This window comes from Brienomyrus brachyistius, chromosome 6 (assembly GCF_023856365.1).
Source record: "Brienomyrus brachyistius isolate T26 chromosome 6, BBRACH_0.4, whole genome shotgun sequence".
Lineage (NCBI taxonomy): Eukaryota > Metazoa > Chordata > Actinopteri > Osteoglossiformes > Mormyridae > Brienomyrus > Brienomyrus brachyistius.
Genome location: NC_064538.1, coordinates 30781237 through 30805486, shown reverse-complemented (window position 1 = coordinate 30805486; position 24250 = coordinate 30781237). Strand labels below are relative to the sequence as shown.

Below are 24250 nucleotides of genomic sequence, written 5' to 3'. Positions count from 1 at the left end.
ATAATTCAGTTATAGTGTAACGACTGTTTTTTTTTTTTTTTTTTTGAGGTTGCGGCTGGAAATCAGCCAAAGCTACCCGGAGCGAAGGCGCACGTTTTGCCGGGTCCCCTCGGCCACTTCGCCGCGCCGGCAGTGGCGCTTTCTGGGTCGCGGTCGGTGCCTAAACCTTCGAGAATGAAATGATGCGTCTTAATGTTGCCAGTTATCTTAACAATGTTTCTCAATTTTAACCACAGTAGCAACACTTTTAAAACACTAAATTGGCCTACACGTCCAGATATTATACACGGCCTTTCTGGGAAATGATTTTAAACTGGGGAAGAATATTAAGGGTGAAGGTATTTGGGAATTTGAATAAAGATGAGCTAAGTTTTGTTGTTAATGCGACTTTATTACAATGATATTTCGATGCGGCTGTTTTTGCATTGTTTTAATATCCTGATATTTGCGCTTCAGTTCTCATCTTTAATTCCGTCTGGATTTTTAACAAAGGTTGTTCATAAACTTAAATTTGATGTAACGGAAGTGGGGTGTTGTAGCGTAAAGTCCACTTCTCTGTTGTGGGTGTTCGGAGGATGGAAGGGGAAAGCCCAGTGGTCCGAGTTTCGCGTAGTGCTGGTGCATGGTGGGGAGGGCGACCCTGGTAGCTCCCTGCTGGCACCTCTGCCCCCTCCCATTTCTCTCCTGCTGGTCAGCCCAGGCCTGATTCACACCTCTTGCCCATGATTATGTATAATGACCCTCTTCCTGGGTGCTCCGGTGCCTCAGTTCACCAGTCTTCCTGGGACTGGATCTATGGGGGGCAGGGCCCAGTATGAGAGATGTTTGCACGTTGCACGCTGAAACACCTCAAACATTTCAAGAAAACCTGACGTGTATCCCTTACAGACGCTGTAAATTTCATCCTCTGTTCGCTTTCCCATTAAGTTCAGGGTCAGGCTTTGGGTCGAAATGAAATGCCGTGTTCTTGTGCTAAAATTATATCTCTCTGTAATGAACGTGTGGTCCCCCATGACTGCAGTGACTTCATGGAAAAAAAAGCGAGATTCTTGGTGCAGATAGCCGCCTCTGTTTCAGCTGCACTTCCTGCCTGCCTGACAGTAAGTGAGATACCAGGGAGAAGCCCTTCCTCTTCACTTCTTTCGAACAGTCTCTCTCAGTTGTATAAGCTGCCATGCTAATGCGGGACAGTTTTTGGGCCTCTGTGGTGCATTGCATGACGTTGAGTGTTTTTCTTTAAATTGCATTCCCCACACAACCTCTGGCTAGCCTATATTTAGGTTGACCATTTCTGTGTCTTATGGTCTCTCTGGGTTTTCTTAGGGCAGGGGCTATATCTGAGGCTTAACTTCATGCACTTTTGCATTATTCTTAATTTAGTTTTTCATTATTCTTTTGTTATTTTTGAGTGCCCCCGCCCCCCCATCAGTGATGCTCGTTAGAAAGACGAAAGACATTACAGATGAAGTTCAGGGAAGAAAGGAACCTTTTTAACTGCCTGTGAAGTATGGGGTGGGGGGGGGGCATTTTTCAGTAGGCCATAAAGCATGTGTGCAGTCCAGAGCCCTTAGCATATAGTCTGCAGGTGTGTTTGAAAATGACTTTTCGATCAGTTGCTTTGTTGGACTCTCTTCAAGCGTCTTCATTCATTGGTGTTTTAGCATTACTTTTCTCTAAATGAGTCCCTAAAGCCCCCCTCCCCCAGTACACAGGGTGTGTGTTGTGTGACGGTATAGGGAAACCTTAAAATGTGGAATTGATTCACATTGTGGAATTTTGAAAAGTTATTACTGCAGTGTAATCATGGCTGAAAATGAGCAAAATCCAAGCTGACCCATTTTAAATATTTATTTTGGTTTCCTTGGCAATTAAATGATTTCTGCGTGTACCATCCTGCAAATCTAAACAGTTTCTGATCTATTTTGGCAGGGGGTTGAGTTTCGGTTTGAAAACGTTTATATCTTCTTTGTATACCATGACCTTTTTGAGTCTGGGCAGAGTGTGAATGTTCACTGTAATGTGTTTTGAAGTTGTTTAACGATACATTATGAGCAAGAAAAGGACCCCCCTCCCCCCATATCAGGGGCAAGATGTCTGCTCTGGAATGGCACCTCAGAATATCCTGATTGTGTGTCTGCCTGTGGGTTGGGGGCCAGCTCGCTGCCTCACTGTCACCCTGGTGTTCCTGGCTGGGAGAGGAAAGCTGGACCAGCAGGGTGTGGAATCATGCACCCTGTGGGTCATGACCAGTAGATTGTTGAATACCCGGCCCTGTTTGTATCCTTGTTCATTACAAGTGTGTGATGATCAGTACCTGTTGTAGCTGATCTTCAGGGACCTGCTCGAGTTCTCCTTGGCCATATCAATCAGTTTAGCGGCCTTTTTTACGAGACCCTCCACAAATGCAGGTCTCGGCATTCTTCAGGAAGATAAACTGCTTGCCCAGGTGCCGACGCAGACATAACATCCCTGTTTTGGACTGTAAGCCAACTTTCAGGCTCTGCCTACATGGGGGGAGGGGGTATTAGTCAAGTCTGCACCTGCCAAGGGCCCCCTACTGTCCACTGTGCTGGAAAATGGCACGTGTCATAGAAGTGGGCAGTGCCCAGTGTTCTCCAGTCACTTTACCAGCCCATGGGCTAGCGGTTTGAGAAGGTGCCATCCTCATGACACCAGCACTGAATATAGCACCATAAATCAATATTAAGCAACATGTACAATTCATGAGAGTTTGAGAAATCTTAAGGGGGGGGCTGAGTCTCGCCTGGCCCCAAAGACGGCGGGCCCCAGGGAGACCCGCGTGGCCCCAAAGGCGAGTGGCGAGACCCACAGTATTAATGCCTATCTTTGTGAAGTGGCTGGAATTACGGCACCTTATCTGATCATTCACATTCATCAATCATCACCACATTAAGTCTTGCCCAAAGTGCAGTTTTAGTTTCCTTATGCTCGGCTGCAGTCAGGCCCTCTGCGTTCAGGTTGAGCACCGAAGAAGTATGTCAGCTCTTGTTCCAGAAATTTTCAATTTGGAAATGTAGTGCGGGTAATTTTAATAGCTTGCTAGTTGTGGGGTCTCCTGTGGTGGCAGCAGAGAGCAGGGAGAGAATTTGGCCACCACAGGGCCGTGGCGGGGAAGGTGAGCGAGATGGTGAGAGATACGAGAAGATGCCTCTTTTTTTGTGCCGTTTCCTTTCTGGCATTTTGCTTAGATCCAGGCCACTGTTCCCATGCCGGTTACCCGACAGTTGTCTACTTAGCATGCAGCTGAATTACACACTCTTGCCATGACGTTGTTCTTCAACTTTTGGTCAAGTCCAAGCAGGTCAGTTTTACATGGAAGAGCTGTGGAATTTGCAGCTTCAGAGCACCAGAGAGGGTGGGGTGTTCTTCAGGCTCTCTGACTCCATAACCCCCCCACCCCCCCACCCCCCGTCACGTCGAAGCGGAATCGGGCCGCTCTCAGCCTCTCATGGAGCGGAAATACGCTCAGCCCAGCATGGAGAGCACCGCTGCAGTGTCTGGCGTGTGCCCCCCCCCCATGCCCCCCCCCCATGCCCCTGTAAAAAAGGCCTCCTTTGTGTGCCCTGTTTGCATAAGGCAAAGCAGCAATGGCTGCATGTTCGGCTGATGAGGTGCTAAGCGGCTGATTGGGCGGCGAGCTACAGGGCCCCACCCCCGGCCTCCTGCACACCCTCTGCACCCTCTTGGTGAGCACAAAGGGCCATTTTGAGGTCTCCCCTTTCCTCTTAGAGCCTGGGCTGAAATTTCCAGCATGGTGCACCACCGATGGCAGAATGGACCACGTTTTGGGTCTGAACAGCTGCTCCCCTTTACAGAAATCTGGAGCGAACAAGTCTGTCCGTCAGTACCCGCTGCCGTCTCGTCTCTTGCATCTCTTGGTCATGGTACCCCCCTGGGAACTGTAGTCATCTCTGGTGAGGGCTAAGTTTGTGTTTAGCAGAACCCTCCAACCCCCTTATATCTGGTGAAATAAACAGGTCTCTCTGTGTGCCACTTCTCTCCCAACAAGCGTGTGAATGGTGATCCTGCATTGTGTCTCCCTTGCAGCTCATGAACTCGAAATGGGCATGTCTTTCAGAGATATTTTATGGGCTTTGTGTTTGCAGAGTGTAGCTGCCCAGAGCATAGCCAGCATGAGCATAGATGGCGTGAGCGTAGTCGGCCAGAGCGTAGATGGCGTGAGCGTAGCCGGCCAGAGCATAGATGGCGTGAGCGGAGATGGTGTGAGTGTAGCCAGCCAGAGCGGAGATGGCGTGAGCGTAGCCGGCCAGAGCGTAGATGGCGTGAGCGTAGCCGGCCAGAGCGTAGGTGGCGTGAGCGTAGCCGGCCAGAGCGTAGGTGGCGTGAGCGTAGCCGGCCAGAGCGTAGATGGCGTGAGCGTAGCCGGCCAGAGCGTAGGTGGCGTGAGCGTAGCCGGCCAGAGCGTAGGTGGCGTGAGCGTAGCCGGCCAGAGCGTAGAGTGTAATCACAGCTGCCTAGTTCATAGCTCACTTTTGCTTGTGAAAACCTATGCAATGTGCGACTCGCACATTTCCTGAGCTATTGTGTTATATTGTGAATTCTGATTGGCTACTGAAATGAGTCTGGTGGGCCGGGCCCTGGCACTGCCCTGAAGGTTGGAGATCTCTTGCCGGGTGTTTTCCGGTGACAGAACCTGGCATCCCTGGAGAATCGGCTGTATCGCCTCCTGTCTACAGTGTAAAGTAACTGCATCAGTGTCCTCCTCCGGGTGTCCGGTGGTCAGCGACACGCTTGCCCGCACTCTCTGACTGGGGAAATACTCTGCGGAGGCTGAGGTCATCACGTCATGTTTATTTTTATCTTGCTTCTCTGTGCGCCTGCTTTCCCCTGTGTCTGGTGTGTGCGTGACGCCCTCTCTCTCTTTTTGGGGGGAATCGGGAACTCTCACGTCTGTTTTCAGTCCTCTTCCAATGAGGTAACCATAGAAACCACATTGAACCCTGGCAGTGTTTTTTTGGCCTGGTTCATGTGTTAACGATGCGTGTGATGGCGGAGCACAGCGGCCCTGACACGGACACTCTCACGGGTGTATTCCTCAGGGCCTCGGCCTGGCTACACACTCCCTCCCTTTTCCCCTCTGGCTCGCCAAGGCCGAACATAACCCTCGTGTTGTCAGCAACCGTATCCAGGAAGTGGTCCTTCTCCGTCTGGTGCGTAAACAAGCTGGCGCTTGTCTTGCTTTGGCCGCGCTGCAAAGGCATGCTGATGTCAGCACTGTGGAATGCAGGAGCGACCAACGCCATCCAGATGACTGTGGGGGAATCCTCGGCTCAGGCCGGCCGGGGAACCCCATTTGGGGGCCCCCGCCACCCCTCCCCTCTCCTCCCCTTCCGTTGAGTGGGAGTTGTAGCCAGCATGTCTGAAATAAAGGAACATGGCCAAACCGCAGAATTAATGGAGGGGGGGGGGGTGGTCTCGCTTCTCGCTCGTGTCTCGTTGTGAGCCATGGAAAACGTGTTTGAGCTTTTCCCCACTGGATGGCTACCAGTCTCCTGGAGCTTTTAAGGATTTACGTTAAGTAACCAAGCATCTGTTTTGCCATGTGCTGTAGTTCTTTGCCTAAATGCAAATGAAAGAGCCAGTGGGTGGGACTCTGGACCTCCAGGTGATTTACTAAAAAGTCAAATCCAATCAGTAAGTAAACGCTCCTTTTGGAAATTTCCACACAGAATACTTCAGTTGGTTTACGTTATCCATAATTTTATAGTTTCCATGAATAAATACTTTGCACGTTTAAAATTTCCTGGCATTTTTGTGCCGGCAGTCATTACAAGATCCTTTGTTTTGTCGTTTAGAAGTAGCATGACTGATAATTTAGAATTATGAGCTAATTGTCCTGTTCCTGCTGTGAATGTTGGCATCGGCTGTGGTTTCTAAACGGTATCTCCTGCTGGCGTGTCGGAGGAACCGGGCACATGTTTCAGAATTGTCCTGCCGCACACGTCATGCCCTGACCACCTTCCCCAGTAAGACACCGGGAAAACAATCCCCAAAGCGGGTGAACTGGCTGGAGACTGACTGCTTCCAGCGTGGGGGGCAAGAGCTGTGGCTCTCTCAGGGTTTCTGGATGTTTCCAGAGGGCACTGGCCCGCTTGCAAGGTGGAAAAACAAACACGGTGTGCTTTAGAGCTTGCTGTTCTTTTTTTAACACCATTTTGCTTTTTCCAGTCTCCCTTGGATGACTGCTTCTGAACCTCTTTCCTGGCTAAATTTAAAGACTTAAAGTTTAGACTAACTTTCAACTGTTATATTTTTATGTCGGTTTTTAACAGAATGATTGCAGGTACTGGGCTGCAAGACCCCGGGTCTGAATGGGTACCAAGCTCCCGCTCAGGATGGTATTAACATGAAGTGTGTGGGGGTGGCGGCCTCCTCGTGGGCTCAGGCAGGCTGCCTTCTGGAGTGGTGTGACTTTATTTAGACCAGCATCCATCACCACACCACACCCCCCCCCACATTGTCTCCAAAGCGTGTGTTGGACAGACATAGTCACTCAGCAGCCTGTTCTAGCCAGTGACCTCTGGGGGGCGTGCGGGGTGCCGTGCCTGCTCCCCGCCTCTGTCCCTGCGCAGCTTTCTTCCTGCCCACACGCCGTTCCTTCCCACTCAGTCTCCCAGGGCTGTGATTGTGTTGCTTAGGAGGGACGTGGGAGCCGGTTCCTCCATCTCGCCACAAGGCCCCATGTGTATAACCCCTATCCATTTCAGCCTAACCCCTGAGTATCTAACACCAGCCTGTATACCTAGTGTATCTAACCCCAACTTCTATGTACGTATCCCAGTGTATCTAACCCCAACCTCTATGTACGTATCCCAGTGTATCTAACCCCAACCTCTATGTACGTATCCCAGCGTATCTAACCCCAACCTCTATGTACGTAGCCCAGTGTATCTAACCCCAACCTCTATGTACGTATCCCAGCGTATCTAACCCCAATCTCTATGTACGTATCCCAGCGTATCTAACCCCAATCTCTATGTACGTAGCCCAGTGTATCTAACCCCAATCTCTATGTACGTATCCCAGTGTATCTAACCCCAACCTCTGTGTGCGTATCCCAGTGTATCTAACCCCAACCTCTGTGTGCGTATCCCAGTGTATCTAACCCCAACCTCTGTGTACGTATCCCAGTGTATCTAACCCCAACCTCTGTGTACGTATCCCAGTGTCTCTGACCCCAACCTGTATGTACGTAGCCCAGTGTCTCTGACCCCAACCTCTATGTACGTAGCCCAGTGTCTCTGACCCCAACCTCTATGTACGTAGCCCAGTGTCTCTAACCCCAACCTCTGTGTACGTAGCCCAGTGTCTCTAAGCCCAACCTCTGTGTACGTATCCCAGTGTATCTAACCCCAACCTCTGTGTACGTATCCCAGTGTATCTAACCCCAATCTCTGTGTACGTAGCCCAGTGTATCTAACCCCAACCTCTATGTACGTAGCCCAGTGTCTCTAACCCCAACCTCTATGTACGTATCCCAGCGTATCTAACCCCAACCTCTATGTACGTATCCCAGCGTATCTAACCCCAACCTCTGTGTACGTATCCCAGTGTATCTAACCCCAACCTCTGTGTACGTAGCCCAGTGTCTCTAACCCCAACCTCTGTGTACGTATCCCAGTGTCTCTAACCCCAAACTCTATGCACGTAGCCCAGTGTATCTGACCCCAACCTCTTCCATCAAACTACCTATATGTATCTAACCCTAAATATCTAACCACAACATAGTATAACATCTGTGTATATCTATTGATAATGTTCATATTCAGTCTTAATATTAATACCCATGCAATGATTGATTTTGTTAGAATTTGAATGGTCTGTCTAGCTGTGTTATCTGCTTGGTTAATACATCCACTTATACAGTCGTTCTATTGGATGATTGTGGCCTGGAGCTGAAGTCATCAGATGGTGCCCAACCTTCACCAGTTATGACCCTGTATGTATTTACTGGTAATGGTCTAGTGCAATGTTGATAGTTTCTGTATATATGTACTGATGATGCTCTTATTTGGCATTATGAATAATAGTAATGATAATAACAATGTTTATATATGTCCTGATGATGCTCTTTCTTGTCCCATCCTCACATGCGCCCTCTCCACATCATCGTAACGACCAGAGCTCCCAGCTGAGGAAGGTAAGCATGGATCTTTCTGACATTCGGTTCCCCTGTTCTCCCACCTTACTCGGTAACATGCTAAGATGCGGCCCCTAACCTTAACAGGCTGTGCCAACCAGAGTCCGTCACTCTTAGCAGCTCATATTCATCAGCTAAGCTTTAATTATTGTATTATTACTTATCCAATATGACCCTACACCTGGCAAGGCACGGCTTTTCATAAACATCTGCAGTGCTATGCAAAAGTTTACGATTTTATATGAGTTTACAAATTATAAAATTACTTAAATTATATTAATGTTGATGTAAAAACAATGATTCATGCCCTTCAAAGTATGCTAGCTTAGCCATTTCAAATCCTCTGATTTGTGAGGTCATCATCCACCATACCTGTGTTTTTGCTTAATTGAAACAGCAGGCTTCATTTAGCGAATAAATACCCGCATAAAGTTAATTGGCTAATTATTCAATTAGTGAAATTAACAAATACAGGCCATGGCTGGGGTGCTCCTGAGGAGAGATTCTATGAGGTGTCTGAAAGATATCATCACTTTTTTGCAGAACAGAAGAAATTTTAGTGACCTTAAATTATATTTCTGTTTATTGGCACATATTGTAGTCTTAACTGATGTGTTTTTCTGTGCAAATGTTGACTTACTGCCCAGATTCTCCTAATAATCTTCGCACATGAATATAGTCCTGTACCTGTCGCTTCGCTGCATTAATTTCCATGGGCAGGTTAATCATGAGGGTCATGCAGGCTGTGCATTCAGCCGATTTTCTGATTAGCTGTTCGAGAAGTTCACCCTGCCCCCCATTCCAGGCAAGTCCTTGTGGGAGCTGGTGGTGGAGCAGTTTGATGACCTCCTGGTGCGGATCCTGCTGCTGGCGGCCTGCGTGTCCTTCGTAAGTACCATACACCCGGCCACCCAGCCCCCTGCCATCCCTGTGTATGCTGGGTAAGCCCGCTTTCCTGCGGCCCATTGACGTGGACCAAGCTGGATCACTGTGTGGGATAGGCTGGGGGCATATCCGGAGATGGCCAATCAGAGTGCTGGTGGACCTGTCCTGTTACTTGATACTGCGCAGGTCATTGAGCCGCTGATCCGGATGCAGACTAGGGGAGGCACTCTCCTCAGCCCCCTTCCACTATTGCCTTCGAAATGAACCATGCTTGCAGGCAACCCCAGCTTTCTGTCTGTGAGCCTTTCCTGAGATTGCATTCCATGGCTCATGAGACCCTACAAACTTGCGCTTGATTGGTTGAGTGTTTCTGCCTGTCGTGTTTGTCGTTAAGGTGACATGCAGAGGTTGTCGCAGTGATGGCGACTGAGTGGCTGACGCCATTTCTGTCACACGAAGGCCGTAGGTGACAAGCTCGCCCAGGGACAATGAAGAGGAACGGAAAGGGCTGCTGTATGCGTGTGACCCAAATGCGATCACCCTGAAACGCTCTGCGTCTGTGACACCCACCGTACCAAGTCTTCTGTCATCGCAGAGAGTAATGCTTGAGTAATGTCTGAGTAACGTTTATCCATCTTCTGCCGCTGATCCTACTCACTAGGGCTCAGAGCGGTCACTAAAACAATGGAGCGGTTATGCGCCACCGCAGCATGCTGCCCCTCGGAGCTTCAAGCACAGGAAGGGAGTACAGCCAGTGCAGAGGTCACACAGCCGTCCCTGTTTTGATAGAGAGCCCATTAGCTGCTGTTTTTTTAACTCTGACATGCAAGAGTGGTCCTCTGCAGGGACTCTTTGTTTAAGATATACGTGGGATGATTTTCTTTTTTAACACTCCATTATGCAAGGCTTTTGTGAAACAGAGCGTTAAACGCGGGATTCTCTGGATTTTAATGGAGAGCCCAGGTCTGGTCCTTTACTTTAACATCCACAATGGCCCCGTCTTTGTGAGTTTGGGCTGTGCTCATACCGCCGTGGCCCATCTGAAACGCGCCTTGCCGATGGCCGCGTTCTGAATAAGCACCTCCCCCCACCGCTGATATCTCAGGGCCGCTGGTGTTCAGGAGGCTGTAAGTCAAACATCCCCCCTCATCCTCCCCCCCCCGGCTTCCCCTGCTCTCGCTTTTTTCAAGCAAAATTTTCCACCCTGGTAAGGTGTGGAGCAGCTAGCAGCTGGACACCTTGTCCGCCTTGCCAGAGACTCACAAAAGGCCCCCCCAAACATGCGAAGCGCGTGGCTTTTCCTAAAGTGCCTGACCACTGCCCCCTAGCAGGGCCACAAACCACAGGATTGCTCTGCCAAAACTGTTTTGGCTCTGAAGGGTAGAAAAAGAAGGAAAGTAGAACATTCCGGAGGAAACAGATGCAGTGAACTCTTATCCTCATTTCCAGCAGAAAATACCCGAATATTTAAATATTTAAACAATGGTATACACCTCAGGAAGAAAGAATCCCCCCTCCCTCTTCCTGCATGGTGCACATAGTCCATCCATCCATCCATCCATCAACCTGCATGTCTGTCAGGTTCAGAGTTACTTGAACAGTGGACAGTAGTGTAAAATTGAGCACACTGCTCCTGGGAGGGGTTAGATCCATGTAACTGTTGTCATGGAGACAGACATGCAACATCCATGTGCCAGCTTCACAAACACATGGTGGAACCACAGATATGCACACCTGACAGAACAGTGAAGGTGGGGGGGGGGGGTGGACACAGTTCATCTGCATTCCAGACAGACAGGAATCGATGCTGCAGGCTTCACTGCTGTTCTTGCTGTTGGTTCTGCTCTCTGTGGTACATGCCGGCCTGGAGAGCCGTGGCGGAGGTTTCTGCTTTGTGTGTCCCAGTTCTAAAGGAGTGTCTGTCCTGCCCAGTTTCCCCAGGCTCTATGAGGGTGACCTTCTGTCTCACAATAGGCCCCTGAAGGCTTTCTGCTTGAGAAGAGGGGGCCCTGGCATGGCAAGGGCCCGACACAGCTCATTTCAGCGTGGGGGCGCTGTTACTCACTAGCACTTGAACGAGTCAAACCCTGGGTGACCTTTGCTGAGCTGCTCCATTTGTGCACTCTCGGATTTGGCAGGTCCTGGCCCTGTTCGAGGAGGGGGAGGAGACCACTACCGCCTTCGTGGAACCTGTCGTTATCCTGCTGATCCTCATCGCCAATGCAGTCATTGGCGTCTGGCAGGTGAGGGCCCGCTTGTGGATAACGCACTGCATGGTGGTGTGAGGCAGGCAGAGTGTTGGGGTCAGGGATTAGGGTGAGGTAAAACAGCACTACTCTGTGACCCCCCTGCCCAGTGCCATGCCCTTTGACATAACACTCTACAATCCCCCAGGAGCGGAATGCAGAGAATGCCATCGAGGCCCTGAAGGAGTATGAGCCAGAGATGGGGAAAGTGTACCGCATGAACCGCAAGGCTGTGCAGAGGATCAAAGCGCGGGACATTGTCCCTGGGGACATTGTGGAGGTGGCTGGTAGGTCCCTTGCATCGCCACGGTAACTGCAGTGACGTCTTTAACATGAGTGGTGTAGACCACTGGCCCTGGTGTCTACTTGCACGTCTAGTACTTTACATCGTGAGACCTGTATTGTTGCATTTCTGTATTGTTTGATTTGAATAGCCCCCCCCTCCCGCAAGCCACTCGGAGGGCTATCCCAGCCTTACATAAGCCCCCGGCTCTTACGAAATCGGTATGGATCTCACCGGTTATTTTCGTTCCCACCCCCGCTAGACGTTTGGCCACCTTTCAGACTGCCCCACCCCTCGCCAGGCCACATGTGGGTAGTGCTGCTAAGAGTTTAGCTGGCTTCAGGAGCACCTCAGGGAGGGGAGGGGGGTATTTCAGGTCCTGTTACCAGCAGGGGTCTCCTTATCAGAATTATGTTCCTGTGGTGCTTTGCCTTGGCATTGGGGAGGGTGAGGGGAGGGATGTGAGTTTAACAGGACGGTTTCTAATATGGCTGAGATCCCCCCACATGACCTTGGCTGTGTCTTTGAACAGGGAGAGCAGGCTCTCTGTCCCGGGGTCGCCTGCTGGTGAATGAATGAAGGAATGGTTGATTAACTCATTGATTCATTCTTAAGAAATAGCTTGAATTAGTTGCTAAAATATCCTTACTGTTGTGTCACTGGCTGGCTTTGATTGAAATGCACTTTTATGGATTATACAGATTACTCAGATAATAATTAGCTGCATCGTAAAATAGTTTCAGCAGCTATGCTGCATTTGACGTGGGGTTTTGGCGTCACACCAGGAAAGACAAAAAGGGAAAGGCAGGCCACCTCCAGCGTACATGCCTGTAGAGAATCTGCATACGCCACACGCGTGTTTCCACCACCCTCAGCCGCTTATTGTCACGACTGCCAGAGCTGCTCCTGCCGTGGAACTTTCCGTGGTTTTTAAGATGGAAAAGCTCTCCGTATGTGATGGGAATGTGCCCATTTTTGATGATTTTTCTGGGGTATGGAAAGCAGGAAGCTGTATGGAAAGCTCGGCGCCGTGTCCCTCTTGTGTGGGTCGCCACCGGGGGGGGGCTTTATTTATAATGTCACTATGCTCCTTAGTAACTTTTGAGGCTCATTTTAAGCTATCGGCCAGGCATTCACAACGTCACACTTCAGTCAGATGCTTTGACTGTTCACACTCCGAAAGTACATCAGTAACAGTGATCAGCATGGCTGATAAGCAGCTTGCTTGGAGATTTGCAGGAGGATGTCATTCAGGTGGTAGGAGGATGTCAGGAACAGGAATCACTGGTGGGGGGAGCATGACTCAAGATCAGAAAGGATGAGATCACTGATGGAACTGCCGTGGGTTTCAAGTGATTTTGTGAAATTGCATTATGGGTAATAAAATGCTTCGCATATATATAATATATAAAAAAATTTCCGCCTTGCTTACACATCTGCTGTTAATACTTGATGTTCAGTGTGTTGGCAAACAGACCTGTGTTTCTCACAGCTTGTAAAACCAGCACTAAGACTCACTTCATCAGCTGTCTTTCCCACCCACCATGTGAAGCGTCAGATGCCAACCTGTTTATAATCGCCGTAACATGTTCATGATTGTTGTAACCTGTACAGAGCTGGTCTCTGCTGTGAAAGGTCACCTTAGGTCTTTGGTTGGGCACATTTTTACCTGCTGTATGTGATTGCCGTGATGCACAGCCTGACCATGCTGAGTTGCACTCTTGAGGGGCTGTAGAACAAAGAGGCAGCAGTTTTACTTCAGGTGACCAACCTTGTAGGGTAGGCAGTGTCACAAAATTTCATTTTTAAAATGTACGTACAGCCTCTGAGAGCTTCATCCAGGTCCCATGAAAAAAAAAACACAGGAAGTGACATGAATCAGGTCCTTACTCCACAGAACAGATCACACACCCCCCACACAACCCATAGCCACCCACTTCCATCTGTCTAGAATTAAGTATTTAATCTGTTTCATTGTTTACCTGATGTGTGTAGGTTAGTGCTACTGGCCAGTCGAAAGGTCTGCGGTCTGCACAAGGTCCTCTGACAGCATTTCTGATGCTAGCTTGGAGTCAGAGTAGGGACACAGTGTTCGGGATCCACCGCGATCCCTCCTCAATATAGGACTGGGTTTCTTTGTTAGCGTCACAGCCGAGGAGACTGGAGAGCGAGGAACACGAACAGCAAAAGCCAACGTGGATGTAAAGCCCTCAGTTAGTCATGGGCATCGTCACGGTGTTTGTAACAGGACACCGGCGGCCTTGTGTCGCTGCCAAAGGGCTGCTGAAACTTAACACCTTTCAAGCGTTTTCTGGGTTGGTTGTTTCCTGGTAAGATATCAGATATCTGCAGGCAAAGAGCAACCCTTCAGTGCTTTCCAGGGCAAACAAACTTTCGTGACACTACCTGCCCCCCCCCGTCACTAATGGTGAATTCTTCTCCCCTCATGTTAGGTGCCATGTTCAGGCCACACCATGGAATAATTGCAAGGATGGTGCAAAAATCTCAGGACACTCTGGAATCTTGATTTTCTTCTTTTGATTAAACTGTTTTATTGCATAAGTCAGGTTGCCTTATCTGAGAATGCGTTTGTCTGATTCGCTCTGTTATGTAAGATAGTATCTGTTCGGTTATATAAGACTCGTGTGCACATTTGTATTGCCATTTATATGTGAGGGAGTTAGCCAGAAGTGGCTCCAAGTAAAATGAATAAAAAATAAAAACTGCATCATTATTGGTATCTCCTTGGCTTGTTTTCACATTACAGTGTTTAATATTGAAGGATTTACATATTAAGGCCTTAAGTAACTTCTAATTGAAGAGATTTCTGCATTTTAACACAATTTCTTGGCAACTTTTCTGCTTAGATTTATGGCTGCTGGCCAGGCTTGTGGTATGACAGTATCAGGATTTTTTTTTTATTTTTTTTGGGGGGGGGGGGTTGGTTATGGTACTGTGAAACATACATTTGCATCTTTCAATGGCAGAAAAACCTGCATCTTGCCCTAAGGGGGACAAGACGTCTTAAACACCTATGAACTGTACAGATAAGTGGATATGAAAAATGGCTTTAATATAACCTCCTGAGGTGCTGCTAGCAAACAGCGGGAATGATTGGCTTTTGTTAGCCAGTTGTTGAAATCGGAGGTGTTTAAAATGCAGGGATTGAGGTGTTTATTGGCATCATGTTGCGGGGCTCCTGGCGATCCCTTCCCTCCGCCTTCAGGGTAGATCTCTGCCTTGTGGCTTCTCCATGTTGACACCATGTCACAAAGCTCCTGGTGGTCGTATCTCTCCGCCTTCAGCTAGTTTGTTGCTTTGTGGCTCCCGCATATTAGCACCTTGTCGCGTGCAGCAACATGAACTTGCGACCAGTTCCTCAGTTACAAGATTCAGTTCATGATTTAAATACTGTAAAAAAAAAATGTAGAGTCGTGTCCCCTTTAGCATTGTGGTCATCTGAAAGTTCATTTTCGCTTATGTAACATCTACTTCCATGGTCTACTTTTCCCTTCAGTTGGTGACAAAGTTCCAGCAGACATCCGGATTACCTCCATAAGGTCCACGACTCTCCGTGTTGACCAGTCCATTCTCACAGGTACACAGCAAGCTGGGAGGGGGGGTGCTTTGATAACACTGTTACTTCCTGGGTTTACTTAAAAACCATGTGCAATCATTTTGATTTAAATATGACTTACAGGAAGGCCTGTTACAGTAATTACTTTTTTTGGGCAATATATTGTCCCAGGAATAATTGCGATAAATTTTATCATAGTCTTTTTAAGACCATTTTATGTTAGCATTATACTGATAATATTATAGCATGATAATGCAAGTACACCCTTTCAAATGCCAATAGACTTTTAATTATTAATACTATTTAGACTCGGGACGGCATGGTGGTGCAGTGGTTAGCACTGTTGCCTCACACCTCTGGGACCCAGGTTCGTGTCTCCGCCTGGGTCACATGCGTGCGGAGTTTGCATGTCGTCGTGGGGTTTTCTCCAGGTACTCCGGTTACCCCCCAAAGTCCAAAGATATGCTGAGGGTAATTGGACTTGCTAAATTGGCAAATCTAAATAGGCTCCAGACCCCCCGTGACCCAGAAGGATAAGTGGTTTGGAAAATGGATACTATTTAGACTATCCATCCATCCATTTTACAAACCGCTTATCCTACTGAGTCACGGGGGGTTCGGAGCCTATCCTGGGCACGAGGAACAACCCAGGATGGGGGGCTAGCCCATAGCAGGGCACACTCACACAACATTCACTCATGCATGCACTCCTACGGGCAATTTAGCAAGTCCAATTAGCCTAAGCATATCTTTGGAATGTGGGGGGAAACCGGAGAACCTGGAGGAAACCCCACGACGACATGTGGAGAACATGCAAACTCCACACACATGTGACCCAAGCAGAGAGTCGAACCCGGGTCTCAGATGTGGGAGGTGCTAACCACTGCACCACCATGCCGCCCCTATTCAGACTATTTAGTAAAAAAATCCTAAATAAAACCACACAACCAAAAGATATACATAAAATGGACTCTCACGCTCTGTTAACAAAAAATTTCGCTAAATATTAAACAATGTGGCATGGGGCTATAGAGAGTCATTTATTCCTTAACAGGCAATGTACTGCCAACCCAGTTTTGCTGAGACTCCATTCAGTGATGCAGACGAACCTTGATCGTTCGTTGGTAGCAGGAACTCAGAAAGTAGCCGGACCAAAGATTGTATAGATACCCTCTATGTATTTGTACCATAACACTTCCATGTGTGTTTTTGCATCAGTGTTATTATTTTGATTTAAAAATTTTGTTTTATATTATTGTTTTTTTCATTTGAAATGTAGGTTATTTTTAGTTTTCGGTGTGGTTTCATTCGTTTTTATGTTAGACGTAAATCTATTTAGTTGTTATATATTTTACTTTAGGTTTTAATCATTTTATTTCTAGGGACAGACAAAGTTGTAGGGCTTCACTGTTTCTACAAAGTGTCACACTATAGTGCCATTGGCTATTTCTGTGGTTTAAGTGCATTGTACAAGAAGGCCAAAGTGAAACAAATCATAATTTTAGCTACATAGTATTTAAAAATTGTAACAGGAAGTATTTGATGTTTTTTTTTTTATTTTTATTTAATTTGGTTTCAAAATATTTATAGTTCTCGTTCAGTTGTAGTTCTCATTTTATTTTCAGATTTTATTTTATTTCAGTTTATGGAAAAGTTTTTTAACAATTATAACCCTACTTTGCGTATTATACGCATATTGTGCATGGTTAGTTTTATTCTTGTAACATCCATACCTCATTTCAAAAAACTTTTAAGAACAGCTTTGCTCTATAGCGCCACCCCAGGCCTGACATCAAAGTACACGGTTTCTTGTTTTGTTGGCTCTGGAAATATGAGCATTCAAGACCATAGAAGGTCTGGCACTGCGTTGCATGCAAAACATTGCACACATTTTTCACGTGAAATATGAATCAATCCTTAACCATGCCTGCGACACAGAGCAGACGAGAGGGCAGAAGCCATGTTCATTCTTATGTAAACACAATTTGCCAATATCAAGGTCAGAAAAAATTATCGAGGTTATGTCTATATGTTGTGCAATAAATCAGTAACGTAATTATCTTGACAGGCCTATTTTAGATATTTCTATATTCCATGGATGATCCATCTTGCCTCCACGTTTGGTGGCTCTTTGTCACCCCGTCTGGCCAGATGGTCACCCTGGAAACAGACACAGTGCAGACACCCACCACACCCCAAGTGTTTGTTCTCAAAGCTCTGAACAGAGTAGGAGAAACGCTTAGAGCCTCTGTTCAGCATGAACAAATAACCACATCTTCTGTCACCATCACATCAGGAAGTTCCACTCTGTTAACAAAGGCTATGTTCCTCCCTGCCCCCCCCCTGCCCCCACCAAGCAGTCAGACTGCTTTTATCAGACGTGTTTTCTGTCGGTGTGTCCCGAGGGGCGGGGACCCCCGAGGCCATGGCCGACCTTGCGTAACACTCGTTTCTGACTGCAGGTGAGTCAGTGTCTGTCATCAAGCACACAGACCCGGTTCCTGACCCAAGGGCTGTCAATCAAGACAAGAAAAACATGCTGTTTTCGGTAAGTCCCACCCCCTGGCACGACACCAACGTAGATAATTGCCCCAGTGAAGCACTTCCGTTTGAGATCTGAATATGGCCACCAGAGACTCTTTTAAAGTGATATCACTGGTTTATTACAGACATTCACTAAATTCTAAGCCTTAGTTAAAGTCACATTACATATGAGAAAAAGGAAATGTTTAAAATATTTTAAAGTTTCATTGACATCCCATTTTAAAGAATGCCATATCATTAGTTCTGCCCCTTGTGGTGAGACTGCAGCATCTCAGGACACCCTGCTGTTGTACTGTCTGCGGTTGCAGGGCACCAACATTGCGGCGGGTCGAGCCATCGGCGTGGTAGTGGCAACCGGCATCTCCACAGAGATCGGCAAGATCCGCAACCAGATGGCAGCCACAGAGCAGGAGAAGACGCCGCTGCAGCAGAAACTGGACGAGTTTGGCAAGCAGCTCTCCAAGGTCATTTCGCTCGTCTGCGTCGCCGTGTGGGTCATCAACATCGGACACTTTGGCGACCCAGTCCACGGCGGCTCCTGGGTGCGTGGCGCCATCTACTACTTCAAGATCGCGGTGGCACTGGCTGTGGCAGCTATCCCAGAGGGCTTACCTGCCGTCATCACCACCTGCCTGGCACTGGGCACACGCCGCATGGCCAAGAAGAATGCCATCGTGCGCAGCCTGCCCTCTGTCGAGACTCTGGGCTGCACCTCCGTCATCTGCTCCGACAAGACGGGCACCCTCACTACCAATCAGATGTCTGTGTGCCGGGTGAGTGGGCGGGTGGGTTCAGCCAATCAGGCAGACATTCCCACATCCCCAGCAGAGAACTCCTCACTTTTCTGCTGCGCCTGTTTCCGTGTTTCCCTGGGGTGGGAGCCTGTTGTTCCGCAGGAGACCACTCTCCTGCAGACGTTTCCGACCTCGTTACGGAGCCGGCGCCGGCGCCTGCTGCTCCTGTGGGATCGGGCCGCTTTCGGCACCACAGAACAACTTTCACGCTGGTTTTTGGATCGAGGTGGAGAAGCAGAAACTTCTGGAGGTTTTTGTGTTCGTCTCCCGTTGGCACAGCTGCAGTGCTGCATGTCACGGTTGCTGTGATCAAAGCACGTTTGCTTCCTCTCTAGACATTTCTTGACAGGGGAATTTTAAAAAACGTTGTAGGTGCCCTGAGTTGTCAAGCCATTGTCTGGTTTTTAACATTTGAACCAGCAAATCTCACAGTGACGCACCCACGCTCACACACGTGTGCATGTGGGTGTGTGTGCAGAGGTAGGCTGACTTTGGAGGCCGATGCCCATGAACACACCCACATACCTTCTACTCCATGCAAGCGCATTCCTGCATGCGGACGCACACACTCGCTCATGGAACCTTCCCTTTCCCGGTTTTCACACCTACGCAGGTTCCCGTCACGGGTTTTCTTTCTGAACTTTTTCGTTTCGTGCCCATTTACTAGAGGCCGGGCCAGACCCTGGATAAAAGAGAGCCTGTTAGTGGGCCCCGACCCCCCCCAGCACAATCTCCTAGTTCCTGTGCTTGTCTGTGCTGGCCTGTGCATTCTTCCGTGACTGTACAGCTATAACGTGTCTTGCTGGTCTTGTCCGCATCCGCATGCCTTGGTGTTCTGGGATGGGCTAAGCATGTGCTCTAGGATCAGCCTGGCATTCATCTAGTGCCCCAGAGCTCATTAAAAGCCAGCCATCACGTTTTCCAGATCATTCCGCACCTATGGTTATCTGGATCCGTTTCCTGCATCTGGACGGGTTAATGGCTTGCAGAGCTGATTCCTGTACTGTCTCCCAGTACTTGTTTCATATCACAGACGTGCATCGGTCCATTCTGCTGAGCTCAGCTAAACTGTTGGGTGAATGCTGTTGGAGCTCACCGAATCTCCTTCCAGGTGCCCACAGCAGCTTATCCAGCCCAAAGGGGAAACCTGTTACTGCTTCTTTCCTCACAAGGTATCCGTGAGTTGGGATAGTAGATGTTTTCGAGTTTCTTGGCGCTGGTGAGGACAGTGGCTTTCGTCGGCTTCTACGGCTCCCCTGGTCTCCTGTAGGCATCCAAGGCTTCTGGGAAAACCTGCCCTTTGAGGCAATCGCATTACACAGCACTGGAGATGCTCCCTCCAGCCTGGCCGATGGTCTCCTGTGCCTGTAATAAAATTGGAATCTTTAGCCTTTGAAGAAACCAGCTCCATCCTCAGCAAGAAGGGCATTTCACATATTCATTTCATAGATCATTGCTTTCATAAATATGTGTAATTGTTATTTTGTTATTTTAGTCTGTAATAGCCCGCTGCCTTGGCAGGGAAGTGCACCGTTTAAAGACTTGACTCGCTAGCTTTTAAAAAGCATTGGATTTGACAGCAGACACTACAGGAGGGATGAATTATTGCCCAGGTAATGAGTTCAGTTAACCTGGTCAGCTGCCACTGTTGTGTGAGATCATAGAGACGCCAACATGCCCGGTAACTTCAGGGAACGTAGACACCCCCCCACCCACCCCCCCCATCTGCATGCTGGTTCTCAGCTGGCTGCATAGCTGAGCATATCCAGGTGTCTGCAGCTTGACCCCCCCCCCCCCCCCCAAAGTCTTCCCTGCTGCTTCCTGCCTTTGATGAACTGTTAATCTCATCATGACCTCCATCGTCTCCTGTACTGAGTGGGGGGGTTGATTTAAGCAAACTTAAGATGCATCCAACTGAGCGACTGGTCTGTTTGGGTCTGTTAGGGAGACACGGGCCGCCAGCGCCAAGCACCATCTGGTACCCATCATGCCCTGTGTGGGGTTACTCACATTCATACATTGTCTGTAATTGAGAATATTATTGTGGGGGGGGGTCATGTCTGGTGAAATCCAGCCCTGCTTGGCTTGAAAGCACTAAAGCACTGGTGACCCAAAGGGTGTGACCATGACGGAAAAGCTTGATCAGGTTCGGACTGAAATAACTGCCTGTTTTTCCGCCGTGGGGGGGGGAGCACATTCCCTTAATCAAGCAGTAAAGTAATGCCAGTCACATGCCAAAGAGAGGCTGGTCTGCATCGGCGGGTACCTTTTGTTAAATGTCAGAGCGGGACTCTCTCAGCAGCGTTGGCGGCATGACCTCTGCAGTGAGGCCTGCCGCGGCTCTGGGAAAGCTCAGCCATCTGTGGCTCGGACGCATGGGGCGGGGCGGGGTAGGGCGCCTCTGTGTCCAGCTGGACAAGCAGCGGGTGAAAAGGAAGCAAAGAAGGTAAACAAACAAACAAGCAGGCAGTCGCGGGCAGGCAATCGCAGTCGCGGGCAGGCAGTCGCAGTCGCGGGCAGGCAGTCGCAGTCGCGGGCAGGCAGTCGCAGTCGCGGGCAGGCAGTCGCAGTCGCGGGCAGGTGGGTGGACGCGGGCAGGCAGTCGCAGTCGCGGGCAGGCAGTCGCAGTCGCGGGCAGGCAGTCGCAGTCGCGGGCAGGTGGGTGGACGCGGGCGGGCGGGTAGGCAGAGGGGCACATCCAAATCAAGGTGGGGAGGAAAGGGGGCAGTGGCCAGCAAGGGCTGGGGGGGATGGCTGTGGACAGATTTGTTTTGGATCTGCCTGTGTTCCCCTAAGCACCTGGCCGTATGTGGCTTAATGACGCGTAGTTTTGGTCCTGATCTTGTTGTCATTGCTGATTGTTTATTGGCTCTTCCTCCAATTTGTCTCTAGAATCTTCTTGTCATTCTACCCTTAATCTTGCCATCCGGGTGCAAGAATGTGCCTGATTGTGCCTGATTGTGTCTGAGGGCCGCACTTTATTCCGTGTTTTTGGACTGCCTGCATTTCCCCATTACCCACCTGCTGTCCGGCTGAGAGTTTGGCGGTCCGTTCACTTCCTCTGCGTCCCCTGCCGCTGTGGCTAATGTTATTATGGCAGCTGGAAAATAAACAGTAATTCAATTACAGCTGCTTAAGCTGGAAAGGGTCGGGGGTCACAGTTGTAACATTACTCAGAGACAAGGTAAGAAATAAAGATGAAGAGCGGCCAGGTGGTGTGGGGAGGGGTTCGGCAGCCCCGCTGCCTGTGAAGGAGCACGTTTGGCTTGGAGGACCTGACAGGAAAGGCTGAAAATGACTCCTGTTAGGACTGGGGGGCATAACATAGAGTGCAGGGTTACCTTGACGGGAGGGTTCGGCATGTGGCTGGTTCCTGTCCCGGCCTATACTTATAGCCAGATTAGTGTGGGTGGGGCCGGTACCAGCATGATATTCACAGAGCAGCCAAGTTGAGGCTCGCGAGGGAAGCGAATAATTTGGCCAGAAAATAATCCAGTTTGCTTTCCTGAAGAAGTCACCTTAAGCTTTTGTCCTGGGTTGTTCCCTGCCTCGTGCCCATTGCTTCCGGGATAGGCTCCAGACCTCCCGCCACACAGAAAGATAAGCGGTTTGGAAAATGGATGGATGGATGTTCTAGACATTGTGTTGAGCAGCATGCAGCATGGTCAGCTTTGCGTGTGTGTGTGTTTGGAAGCCTTCCTCTAGGCTTCAGCTTGCCACCCCTGCAGTACACTGCCCCCTTGAGGTAGGTTTACCACCTGCATCATTGGCAGAATGTGTTCTTAGCCTGGCAACATAGGGCATGGAGGTCTTGGAGCATGTTGCTATCCTGTGCCCCTCATGTCTTCCTAAACAGCCCACAAAACCCTTCAGTGTGGGACCGTCAACAGGCTGTCATGCTTGTGTGGAAAAGGCCCCTTTCACCCTGGGGCCACAGGGCCACTTTCTCAGTGGATCCCACTTTCACCGGTTATGTTTTTTTTTTTTTTTTTTTTTTTTTTTTTTAGTGTGTTTCTTTGGCTGTGAGTGAAGCCTTCTCGGCTCTGTTTGCGGCGCCCCCCTGTGGTGGTGAGGCTGGCAGGCAAGAGTGTCACGCAAGTTGTTTTTAAAAACACACAGTTCTCAGAAAACAGGATGTTTTATTCAAAAGCTGATTCCTTTAGTTGATATTGAACTGGATTTAGTTGTGGTTCACTGAGTATAAGCATGGTACATTTCCATATATGTGTGGGGGGGGCAAAAAATCTTCCCTGGGGAATTTGATGCAAGAGCAGCTGGGGGCCGCTGAAGGCGAGTCCCACCACACCCCCCGCGCCTCATGGCTGTACGTGCCCTCACGTAACCCGCTTGGCGTCGTCATGTCAGTGTTTCCACGGCCCCTCCCCCTCCCACGTGCGGTTCCCGGCTCTCCCATAATCACTGGAATACGCGGGCAGCCCTGGCAAGAGCCCAAGTGCCTTGATGAGAGCCGTTGACATCTGTGTTAAGGTGGGGGGGGGGCAGGGTCTGACTGGAGGGCTTTCGGTTCCCTCTCACGCACTGCTGTTCCAGAAGAGAGTGGGGGGGACTTTGGGTGCAGCTGAAAGGCCCTATTCTGACTGGAGTGACATAGAGGGTTTATGCTGGGTCAGTAACACTGAGGAACTCCCAGCTGTTTACTGGAAAAATGAAAGAGAGGGAAAAAAAGTTGAGTGACGTCAGGCAGTCTCTGATTGGCTGCTCTCGGCAGGGGGGAATCCCTTTTGTCGTGTGTGCAGTTTTCCATTTTTTTGCACTTTTTCCTGTTTCCCTTTCCTATTCAGCAACTCCTGTTGCACTGTTCCACTGAATAGCTTCTTTCTTCACCCTTTACTGTTAGTGAGCTTATAACTGCCCAGCGTGGAGCACAGTGCCAATGTCAAAATACCTACTCAACAAGCACCACAGTGTTAATGTCAAAATACTTGCATGCTGGGCAACACAGTGTTAACGTTAAAATACCTGCACGAGGGACAACACAAGGTTAAAGTTGAAATACCTGCATGACGAGCAACACAGTGTTAATATTGAATTACCTGCATAACAAGGAGTGAAATTTTTTATATAAATGTAGGAAATAAATTAGGCTTTGTTTGATTTTATAGGGGTGAGGGGATGAGCCCCTCCACTAAAGTTTTCTCAGTGCTTCTGATACCTCTCCAGCGAAAGTGCTGCTTTTCTGTGCCGCTTACCTAAGATGGCGATTTCCTGGTCTGTAAAGTCCTAAGGGTTTTTATCAAATCTCCCATTCCATCCTCCAAATCCCCAGAGCCTAGGAGGACCCGTTAGCTATTATCCCATCCCCTCCTTGGCGCAGTTACAGATGAGCACCTCGTGCTGCATTCGGCTCCCTGCAATGTTTTCCGGGAAAGAGACTGACTGATTGTTCGAATCCTTATTCTCTCCGTTCCAGATGTTCGTGGTGGACCGGGCGGACGGTGCTGACTGCTCCCTTTTGGAATTCTCCATCACTGGCTCGACGTATGCCCCTGAAGGACAAGTGTGAGTGCCACTCCCACCCCATATACACAGCTGCTCATCCTACCTCATGGTCCACCCGCCTGGATGTGTATGACATTAATATGGAGGACGCACACCAGCCAGCTCCAGCTGGTCACCTCCCTGCCCCCTTGCCCTGCTTTGTGTATTTTTACGTCTCGTCTTCGGCGAGTTTCTGAGCAAATGTAAAAACAGTCCTTCCTGAGAGATAATTAATTGATA

The 24250-nt window shown here is 49.0% G+C and overlaps 1 protein-coding gene and 1 long non-coding RNA gene across 7 annotated transcripts in view; one reads left to right on the top strand and one right to left on the bottom strand.

The window, feature by feature from the left end:
• The window catches only part of atp2a3 (ATPase sarcoplasmic/endoplasmic reticulum Ca2+ transporting 3), a 39287-nt gene that overhangs the window by 940 nt on the left and 14097 nt on the right, over window positions 1-24250 (top strand). For both annotated transcript variants that reach the window (XM_049016451.1, XM_049016452.1), the window contains exons 2-9: window positions 8165-8182; window positions 8988-9070; window positions 11206-11310; window positions 11462-11600; window positions 15114-15194; window positions 17636-17721; window positions 18026-18490; window positions 23943-24031. In XM_049016451.1, the coding sequence (XP_048872408.1) occupies window positions 8165-8182; window positions 8988-9070; window positions 11206-11310; window positions 11462-11600; window positions 15114-15194; window positions 17636-17721; window positions 18026-18490; window positions 23943-24031 (1066 nt within the window). The remainder of the gene's footprint in view (window positions 1-8164; window positions 8183-8987; window positions 9071-11205; window positions 11311-11461; window positions 11601-15113; window positions 15195-17635; window positions 17722-18025; window positions 18491-23942; window positions 24032-24250) is intronic.
• On the bottom strand, window positions 6788-7673 carry LOC125744539 (uncharacterized). 5 transcript variants are annotated; one of them, XR_007398425.1, is made up of 6 exons: window positions 7575-7589; window positions 7470-7539; window positions 7260-7399; window positions 7155-7224; window positions 6945-7084; window positions 6788-6909 (listed from the first exon to the last, which is right to left on the bottom strand). It is a non-coding gene; the product is annotated as an uncharacterized LOC125744539 (long non-coding RNA). The 5 variants fall into 5 exon arrangements; XR_007398428.1 differs by having other exon boundaries at window positions 6945-7119; window positions 7470-7578; XR_007398424.1 differs by lacking the exons at window positions 6788-6909; window positions 7470-7539; window positions 7575-7589 and adding an exon at window positions 7610-7673 and having other exon boundaries at window positions 7076-7189; window positions 7365-7469.